This window comes from Thunnus maccoyii, chromosome 1 (genome assembly GCF_910596095.1).
Source record: "Thunnus maccoyii chromosome 1, fThuMac1.1, whole genome shotgun sequence".
Taxonomy (NCBI): Eukaryota; Metazoa; Chordata; class Actinopteri; order Scombriformes; family Scombridae; genus Thunnus; species Thunnus maccoyii.
In genome coordinates, this window is record NC_056533.1 from 16,933,808 (window position 1) to 16,945,186 (window position 11,379).

General features: G+C 38.0%; 1 protein-coding gene across 1 annotated transcript; it reads right to left on the minus strand.

Moving 5' to 3' along the window:
• Window positions 1-508: 508 nt before the first annotated feature.
• On the minus strand, window positions 509-6,834 carry cgref1 (cell growth regulator with EF-hand domain 1). Its single transcript, XM_042405970.1, has 7 exons — window positions 6,554-6,834; window positions 5,497-5,602; window positions 4,925-4,996; window positions 3,647-3,726; window positions 3,194-3,318; window positions 2,931-3,032; window positions 509-1,856 (listed from the first exon to the last, which is right to left on the minus strand). Exons 1-7 carry the CDS (start codon window positions 6,561-6,563, stop codon window positions 1,593-1,595), a joined length of 759 nt encoding a protein of 252 aa, XP_042261904.1. The 5' UTR covers window positions 6,564-6,834; the 3' UTR covers window positions 509-1,592.
• Between the last annotated feature and the right edge of the window lie 4,545 nt (window positions 6,835-11,379).

Consider the following 11,379-nt stretch of genomic DNA (forward strand, 5'->3'; position numbering starts at 1 on the left):
CTGACCATTAGAAGATCCTTTCATAATGCACCTGCAATGTAAGTGATGGGGGCCAAAATCCACATTCCTCCTTCTGTGCAAAAATATATTTAAAAGTTTATCTGAAGGTGATATGAAGCTTCAGAAGCCTCCCTTTGTTACTATACTTCCACTGCAGCACTTTAAAATGCATTTTTACAGAATTTTACGGTGTGGACACACTGTGGATTTTGGCCCCTATCACTTACATTGAAAGCACATTTGAAGCCGGTATGAACAGGAGGAACGATTACAGCGAGGAAAACCTCTTTAAGTGCAAGACAGACTTGAAAAATTGTGAACCCATCCTATGATGATTTGCATTTATTCAGTTTGCATTTTATAAAGCAAATGTAAAAGTATTTGAGTATATTTGAGTGTACTTTTGTTTGTGTCTTTTAAACTTAATTTAATTGAATTTTAATTCCAACAAATCTTGAGACAGGAGACTGAATGAAAGGCCAAGAAATGTTTGCTTTATTTTCTCCAGCTGTATAAATGCATAAATGTTTGTTTGTTTGTTTGTTTTAAAAAAAAATGCTAAACAAAAATGACTTTTAATAGTCAAACATTACATATAATGATATTTGAACATGGCCTCTATGTCCTTAATTGTAAAGATCAACATTTTAGAGCCTGAAGTATAAAGACTGACGGCTATAACTCATGAAGCAGGAGAAACCCATTCAGGCCCATTCAAATATGATGCTTATTGGAACATACACATGTGTCAAAACGAATTGAGACATGGACAGTACAGCATAATATTAAAAGATTTTTAAAAAATCTGAATAAGATGATATTATTCAGTAAATGAATTAAATCATTGTGTAGGTTGAGTAAATTCTCAAGGAAGACTGTAATTTATTCCAATGGCTAAACTGTAAAAATGACCAGTTTAACTACATAACAGGCCAGATGCAGTCCTGGTGCAATAACTGGATTTAAACCCTTAACTAAAAGTGGGACACTCACAGTGTACATGTCTACTGACAGTTGAGGAGGTGGACACGAAGGACACAGGTAGACTCTCACTGCACAATCCAGTAAAACAATACTGGATGCAATGATACAGAAAGCAGGCCGGTGACAGTGCAAACAATGTCTCTCCATAAAAAAACACAACATCCTTAAAAAATCATCTTCTCAGGTTTGAATAGAATAAGGGAAATAAATACAATTGGAGCAAATAAAACAGTCAACATTAAGCACATCTTACAATTTTCAAATGATTTTAAATCAGATGATAAACATCTTGTTTGCTTTGGGAAGGAAAACTGCTCAAAAGTAATCATCTCCATTAATGATGGCTTCAGTTTTACTAAAAGGGAAATTATTGCATTTCAAGACTTCCTCCTTTTCCAATTGTAGAAGTCTTTGCATTAATAATTAAAACCAATCGGTAGCGGTCATAGATTCATCTTTTCATTTATCAACCATCTACATGTTTAACGGTCAAATGAAATGGATGGTAGAATCTCAGAAATCAGATTCAGAGAAAGACCATTTGTGGGGATGCAGATTAAAAAGTCCTCTCAGGTCAGAGTGTCCTCAGTCTTCTGCAGGATGTGTGTTCATATCTCTGGCTGCCCCTGATGTACAGGGACTACGTGGTCCTGGTCCTGGTCCTGTTCTGCTGCTGGGACTTCTTGTCCATTGTGTTCATCTACTTGCTTTACAGGTTCCTCTTCTTCTATCTTTATTTCCTCTTGAGGCAGATTTTTTTCATGAGGCTCCTCTTTATGCTCCGCTGCTCCTGTGTTCTCCTGATCAATACTGTGCTTCTCCTCCAACATCACATCCTGCTCCTGATGAGGTGAATTGTTGTTGCCGGAGTCCTTAGTGGTAGAAAGTATGAAGTAAGAGATTAAAACTAGGAACAGCTCAGTTAATCAGAAATAAATACTAACTAAAAATATAAAACCACCTCAATCTAGATGTTAATTGGTGGTAAAACAGAAAAAATAATCCTATCATGTGTCCTGTTACAATGAAATAAAAGTGAAAGGTGCTGGTTGATTTTGCATATCATCACATACTCTTACATGTATTTAATGCCACAAAAGTGTATCTTTAATTTTTATATCCAATTCTAATTACTGTTACATCCTGGACATTCAGCCATTTTAGTATTCTTATCCAAAAACTTTTTTTCTGCGAGGTTTACTTGTACAAGTGCTTCAAGTCGGATTCAATAAACTCTCATAACTGCCCGATCTTGTTGTAATTTGCTCGTTTCAGCTTGATGAGTGTCACTTATTCATGAGGAGGTGCATGTTCCTGAGATTTGATAATTAGCATGATCAACACCACTGAACTGTCTATATAAGGCTCCATGTTCGTTCTGTTTGTGGGTAAATTTCATCCATAAAAATGTACCCAAAGAATTTTTTCTTCACATCTTGCTTTCAGAAATCAGCAGAGCAAAGCGGTGCGTGATGGTAGAATATTACAGCCTACAGTAAGTAGGTGATGTTACAGTGTTGGAGTGAGAGGAGTTTCTGAGCAACTACTGAATTGTATAAATTGCCGTGCAAAAATATGCCAATAGAAATAATAAAATCTTTGATTGACAAATGCCACAAATTTTCTTAAATCACTTGTACATACCTCTTGAGAGCTAATCTGTTATTACAAGTGGTTCTTGCATGAGGCCCATTGTGTTTGTAATACTTCTTACATAATGTACCAGCACACATGAAAAAAAATCTTAATACTGTCACAGATTTCTCATCAGCATATAATCATAATGTTGATACTGCCTGACCACACTACATAATATTTTTTATAGTCTGAATACAACAGTTCGCTGTATTTTGCCCGTCTGACATGGCTTAAAGGTGATACGAAAGGATTGAGAGAGAAACTGTGTGTGTGTGTGTGACTTGTGTGTGTGTGTACATGTGCAGTACCTGTTTGTGAGGTAATGGTGGAGAGAGCAGCTCTGATGGGGCCAAAAGGCCATCCTGGTTTAGATCCTGAGTCTGGAGTAAGAAATCCACCATGGACACCACCTGAAACCACAAAACAACGTGAACACACACACACACACACACACACACACAGATAAATAGACCAAAAAGCAGGTATTAGATATGTACATGTAGACACAAATACAATGTCAGATAACCCACAGCACACACACACACACACTCCTACAGCCACTCCGCCTTACCAGCTCATTGGCTTGTGCTCCAGGTGTATGATGGGAGTTGTAGTCAAAAAGTAGCTTCATCATCTCCAAGCCATCCAAAAACCCACTGCGGTCATAGTCATAAAGACGAAACAGGAAGAATACCTCTGACAAAGAAGGAGAAGAATGACGTGTTTAACACAAAATAATTTTTTAAAATACAGCTGTGGTGTAACTGCAGATGATGCACAGCATACAACCTGCCCTACAGTAAACAGTCTTGTCACAGCTGATACATTTATTTTTATTGCACAGCTTTAAAAAAATTCAAAAAGCCAAGGTGACAAAAAATGACTTGAACTCGAGACATTGTTCAGTACAATAGTTAACAGTTGTTTGTATCATGAACATGAAATGTAATGATGATCGAAGGGAGAGCACTGCATTAAAACTTATATAAGTGTTAGTGTTACAGCAGTCAGTGGAGATGTCTACCTTGTTCCCAAGTGCTGATCTCTGGTCTCTGATCTCCTTCACCATCTTTCAGAGTGGATTGTATGAAGCTCTGCAGCAACCTGTGGTGTACACAGCAACAGAGTACATGTCAATCCATCAGTAAAACATTAAGAGCCAATAGGATTAAAGTTCTGGATTAAACTATCTCACATGACATTTTTTTTAATCTGCCTTTGCTATTTTTGTATAATAAACATGCTGACTTGTTCTGTAGGTACAGCTGTGATTCTGTATAATATTTAGCCACAAGAGGGCAGGATATTCTAGCTACTTAGAATAACTCCAACATGCAACTCAACATACCAGGAGGAGGTGCCACCTCATCAAACAGTATCAGGTTCAAAGGAAGGTTATTCATGTATTTGCTTATTTTCTCAGTTTGCTTAATTGTTTTTACATCCATGGCAACAAAAACACTGCAAAACTTACAGGTGAAAAATGTTACATTTGCTTTTTGTATCCATTCAGACTGCACACAGGCTAATGTGAATTAAGAAAGATGTTGATCCTATCAGCTGCAATCCTGCATTCATGCTTCTTATGTACTTTATGCTAACAAACATATACTGAGTAGACTTAAGCTAACAGTGTGATAGAGTATATTACACATCAATCAGCCAGTGAAAAGAAGCTGCAGCCGCATCGTCAGCAACAACACACATTACTGCCTCTCAGTCCACAAACTGTTTATGTCCCTCATTTTGTTCCCTGAATAAATGAAACCTGTGACACATCACGTACGCACTACTGCAAAGTAACTAATTAGAGCTGATATATATCAATGTTAAACCACTGTGATATGTGTGAGAGTAATCTATGTTTCCACTGTCTCCTTTAAGGAAAAATATTTAATTGTTGCACCATAAAGCAGTGTCATTGTACATGTAATCTTATCAGTATACAGCGCAGGCCACATCATTAAGACGACACAGCAACCAAAGTCCACAGAGTGACCAAACAATAGCTGCTTACTCCACTAAAACACACTGTAGCTTGAAGACATTGGGAGGTAAAGGTAGGTATATTGTGTTTCTCATTTTAGTGATTACTACTAAGTCATTCTTTGGCAAAACAATGCATAACAGTTCATATTTGTTTTCTATGGGATATATACTTTACTATCCTCTGAGTATAAAGAACTTCCTGCCCAGACAATGTTATCATTCCTTCTCAATTAATTCAAAAAGCAATTAAGAACAAATTTACTGATTAAAATAAGTTGGCTATGCAACTGCATGTTGTCGATGTGTCACTCACCTTCGGTCTTCCTCTCCAGAGCCAAAGGGATTGGCTAACGCTGAGGAAGGGGAATGAACATCTGAAGCCTCTCTGTGGAATTAACGAAATAAACATAAAACATTTCAATTTTCCATTATTTCCAATCAGACATGCAAAAACATAAAAGAACATGACATGACATGAGAATAAGAAAATACGAGTGACCCGAATCCTCAATTATCTTCTTTTATTTTTATTTGATTTCATTTCTTATTATTTCTTTTCTATAACAACAAACCACAAAAGAATTGGTTGGTGAAAGAAAGTGTATTATTCTTTTGCAGCAATGCTGACAACAGATCTTTGTCCTTCTTACATGAAACATACTTCATTTGACATGTTTTAAAAAGGGCTGCTTCAAACATCCATTGTTATGAATATTAACCATTCTGATACTGCATGCCTTGGGGATGTTTATTATGGAAATTAATTACTTATGTGAAAAAAAAGCAAATCTTGCAGCATATTTACTCAAAAGAAAGAAAGCGTTTATGCTTTGGTATGTGTGATAAGGAAACAGAGTGAACCAGGGAGTAGAGAAGTGAGGTTACCTTTGTGACCCAGGTTGGCCTGGTGCAGCCAGGGACACGCTTATGAGAAGGAACAGAGACAGGAAACACAGGACTAACCCGCTCAGGTGAGACTCCATGAACACACCTGCAAGCACACAGTGTTTTAGCCTCATGTCACATCTGTACGGTCACACAACAGTCAACATGTTTACTACAAAACTGACTGAAGTATCAAAACATGCAACTAAATATACATAACAGGTCTTTTGCACCACAGAGTTTGTATCTGAATTAATGTTTCTTTCGATAATTTTTACAGTTGGACGACAACAAAACAAGAAATAATTGAACATTAAATATTATCAGTTTTCACATTCCCTCCTGCTTCAAGGAATCTGCCAAATACATGTATTCATAACACAGTGGTCAATATTATCATTAGCTGTGTCAAATAATCAATCTAAATAAACCACCTACAGCATGTAAACACAACCCATTGATTGTATAAATGTACCGTAGGAGTGCAGCACTCCCGTTACACAAATGGTGGAGCATATGGCTCATTATGGTTCAAATCAATTAAGACCTTTACATCTATTTATACCTCAGCACAGCTTATCCACACAGCCAGGGTCAGTGAATCTATCCATGTGTCTCCAATCTATTCAGACATGCCGATGTCAGATGTGTGAATTAAATTACTTTGCTTTGGTCCAAATGAACTGATTCATCCGCATTAGGCTGCGCAGAATAATAAAACAGCCACATTACTAAAGTAATGCTGAAACACTGAGGCTCACACATGACTCTAATAACTCACTGCAGCATGATTACAGCAGACACACACATGCATTATATACACAGTAATGGTTTCTAATGTTGTCTTTCTTCTTTCAACTACAGGCTTGTGTTGAAACAAAGAGAAATGAAGAGGATTAGTTGTAACATGAAAGAGTAGCCTAAATTTGCCAGCTCCGCATGTATTAACATGTAGATAAAATATTTATGTGAACAGAAGAAACACGCACATAGTCCTCAGTAACCTCACATACAGCTTCAGCTGGTAACCACCGCTGCTCTAAATTTCATGACCTACCTGTCTGCATAGTGGTTGTGTGGACAGCAACGAGATTCAATTCCGGCAGGTTAGCGTTTATAGGTTCACATCTGGAGAGCACCTCTGCCCCGCACCGCCCTGCTCGTGCCTCCGGGTCTGCACTGCGCAACGGCGGCGACAAGCGCGCTCCCCGGCTGCCACGGAGACCGGAGTGTTTTGGTCAATGACAGGGTCCACGTGGAAGAGCACAGCCGCTGTCGTGTCAGTGAGTTTGCGCAGGCAGCTTCTGTATGTGCTCCTTTCTCCGGGTTTTCCGCCACGCCACGTCCTCACCGACAATCCGGTTCCGGTAGTACGGGAGAGAGGGGAGGGCGGCAACACGTATGCTTTCAGGCTGTGTTTCACACCGGCTTCACAGGCAAGGTGGTGGAGGGGACAGGAGCCATGCTCAGTATTTATTATTAGGTATTTATTTATTTATTATCAGTATTTATTATTAGGTGTTTCTGCCTAAAGTATTTCACAGTGTATAAAGTGTTATATTTACGCATTATATTATTATATTTAAGATTATATTTAGAAGGCTAAATGAAACAAGTTAAGTCATTTTGAATATTTAAATACAGACAATGATTTTAGTTTTTCGAGTTTAAAGGACGGGTTAGTAATTTATCACGTCTGTCTTAAAACAGCTTTCAGATTCTTTCTTCATAGTGGTGGTGGGCACAACAAAAACGTTTGAATTTGAACTTAAGAGGAACAGAAAGTTACCTTAAATGTCACATATTGTGTCGTTCAAGTTATTTAAGAAGAGGACAAGGTTTTAGCAGTGAAGCCATTACAGGTGGTGGTATGTATGTGAAACACATACACATATCACTGTGTGTGTTTCAACACACACACACACACACACACACACACACACACACACACTATGCATACAAAGCAAAAGATAATAGAAGCCAGAAATACGCACTTCTGGTATTTGACCACAAGGTGTCCCAGTAACTCTTTATTTGAATTTCTTCATAAATCATATTATATAGTAGGTTGTCATACTATGATCTGTAGAACATTATGATTAAGAAGATTAATGATTTCTTTAATTACATTGTAACTGCATTAGACACAAATCTTAGATGAGAGACTGTTAAAAGCACTATATTAATGTGTTTAGTTAATGGACATTTACAATTAATGTAAACTGTAAAATTATTATTGTTTCATTATGTATTTAATATTGTCAGCAGGGATTCACATATCGGTTTATTATGTATGCATCTCAAATGTACAAGACTGATGCCATCAGTGCCAGACTACTTACACACACACACACACACACACACACACACACACACACACTAAATTAACAGGTCAAGGTAAGTTGTCCAATATTATATCGTAGCAGTGCAGTGAGTAATTATCATGTAGATCTTCCACTGACTCCCGGGGGTGTGTGATCTGTTTGCTGTTAATCAGACTGCTGATGGATGTTCATTTAACCAAAAACATCCAAGATCATTTTAATTTGTCCCTAAGGAGAAATTTTTCTTGGACACACCAGTGCTGCTGTCTCCAAACACTGGACCAGCAGACAACTAAAATTCTTATAAAAGATCACAGGAGAAGTTAGTTTTTAATCTGGCTGATGGATTTTGTCTCTATTTTTTATACTCATCTTCTTTGCTTTGCACTAACCTTTATTTTACTGATTTCGAAGTAATTAAACTCTGTAACCCCACTGGATTTCAAGGCGACTGAATGATTCTGGTTCAGTATGTCATCCACAGACATTGTCGTGCCCCTAAACAGCCACTAGGAGGCGTAAAGGCAATCCACCAATGAGTGAGTAAATATAGGAGTGATTTAATGAATCCATGAGGTTCTGTGTATTTAAAAATGTATGCACTGAAGACACTTAGGACTAAAGACTATTCCAAACTGCAATATGCTGCATTAGTTTGTCACATCTCAATTTCAGTGGGAAATTATTGTGTTAATGGTTGGTTAGATGGATGGATCACTCTTCAAGACAGTGGATGTAAGTGGTCAATGTACCACCATTAAGAACTGTTAGAATACTGTTACCACATTTACTGGTTCAGACCTGTAATCCCTACAAACAGTCAAAGAAAAGCTCAAATAAACACTCACTGCACCATGTGCTACTGCAGAGATGATCTCCTCTTCACATAACAGCCTTCATTCTCTGGAAAAGAACTTTTATTTAAAATCCAACATCCAAAAAACGATGGTTTACTGTGATAGAGAATGATTGCATGCCCAATTAAAGAACTTAAGATGTAAAGATTTATATTGAGTTATTAAATCTTTTTTGTCTTAAACTCAGGATAACATGAAACATTTTAAAGAATCAATACCGTTAAGAGCAACACATTACACATAGTGGAATTACATACAGTAAGATAGGTACGAGGAACTTTGTTCTATTTAAGCAATGGTATAATGTATAAAAAGGAAATAGGGGAAACTTTGATGTGTTGTATATTACTGTGACTTACAGACCTACATTCCATGTCACTGAGCTAGGAGGTTTAGGCCTTTATAAGAAAGACAGGTGACATGTATTACTAAACCGCTGCAGAACCACTTCCTTCATCACCTCACTCTCCGCAGTTGTCTCTCTTTTCTTATCTGTTTCCCATCTGTCTTCCTCCCTCATGTGTCTCTGTCTCTCTCACCCTGTGAAGTAATGCAAGACCTAAACTTCTAAAATTTATGAAAAAAAAGAAGAAAAACTCTGTTGAGATGCCAACACATCAGCACAGTGAACAGACACACACACACACACACCCACACACATACATGCACTACTCTGCCCTGACAAAGCCTGACACAAGTTTGCAGCCTCACTAAAGGTCTTCATGATTGGACTGTTTGGGTAAAAGCAGTTGGAGGGTGGGTAGCGGAACAGCAGGTGGTAAAACAAAACAACAACAGGTCTGAGGGAGATTGAAGCAGGTGGATGCACAGAGAGGAATATAAAGGTGAAACTGAGGTTGAGGGAGAATAAGGGAAGAAATAGTTTGAAATAACAACTGATTTGTTCCCAACATAATGCAACTTGTGTGTATCTGTGTCTTTGCACGGATATGTTTGTAGATTTACTCAACCGGATGATTGGACTATTACCCATCAAACTGCACACTCAAGCACACACAAACAAACACTCTTTCTCACATCTCCGCCTGCCGATCTATATGAGTTGGGAGTGACAGCAGGTCAGTTCAAACAGCACACCACCATCACTGAGTTCTTTCCTGATCTCATCATTTTAGGATATTTATTGATCCCAGAGGAGAGATCCATCTTTTTGAGGCTTGGGCTGTGCAGTTGAAGGACAGTATCTCTAAAAATGACACCACCCTGGTCCACATGTTAACTCACATTCAGATAGTTTAGTGGCCTGTGTTTTAATTTTGGATTGTACTAGCATTGTTATATCCCTTTAGCCTGCTTCCAGACCTCTGAATTGCCAACACAATCTCCATTTTTTTCAGTAATTCAAATAAAATAATGAAGTGAAAACAAAATGGCAATTCAGTCTGATTATCAGGTCAAAAGCGAACAGGAAGCTGATTTAAAAGCCGGTTGCACCATACAAACTAGTTCTTATGTAGAAATTAGCTGTTACCTAATTCTACACCTGCTGTAAATATGTATGTTAATGGAGTGGACAAAATATTAGGAACATTTTTCAATATAATGCACTCCAGTACACCACCACCACCCACTACGACCTCAGTAATAAACATAAAGTAGAATTATCACCTTTCTGACAATGTCAACAAAAACTGAAAATGTATAAGCTTCATAAACGTAGAATTTATGGCAGAGCTGTTGGATTGCATTAGATTGCACAGGTGTACCTAATGAATTGGCCGGTGAGTGTATATATAGTTTTATAATTACTCATTTCAAATATAAAAAACAATTCTACTGAGAGCAGTATTTTGTAGTAATGACAACTGTCATAAAGGGATTTCATAGGAATGAAATATTAAGCCTCTGAAGCGTGTTTGCATTGTTTTAGACACACAAGAAAATCTGTCAGTAAGAAGAACTGCTATTGCCAAAGATGGGAAGAAACAACACAAGCAAAACCACAGTTAAACACACATTTACAAAGGTCAAGGATGGAAGTATTTGGCCTTCCACTGGAAACTCAGATCTGTGAGTGGGAAAGACCAGTCACACCTTCATTACCATACACAAACTAGTGCAGTCATACAAGCACACAAATACACTCTCAGATATCTCCGTGCGTGACTCACTGACTGGTTTAGCACGGTGGTGGCTCATTAATTCACAGCTGGTTGGTACACAAACATCCTACTGACACTCATTTACAGGAAGGGAGATTACCCTGTAATTGTTAACATGAGTCGCTGCCTGGTATCTGTTTCTGTGTATGTGTGTGTGTGTGTAACGGTAGTGCATTTAATTTAGAAAACACTTTTCATTCTCACGCACAGCAGGCAAACTGATAGAAAGACAGAGACATGATGCAGAAAATTGGACCATCAGGCAGCGATGTTGTTCTTACAGATCACACCACTGCCCTGACTGTGTGTGTTCTTTGTCCGAACAGAAACACCAGAGTAACTACGTAGGTACTATAATTAGGCTGACTGTGCTGTGGGATGATGTGGCTTTCAGAGACACAAATGCTGGTTCACTGTCCAGGATAAAGACCTCTGCACTTTTAACTGACCATGAAGCATTCAGTGGCCACCTGATAAGACTGTTATCAGCCTTTTGAACAGGCATCATCATCACACATCTGTCCCAAATATATGGACTAGTAAGGGCCTCCTAAACCTTCAGGAGACTGTTATCACCCA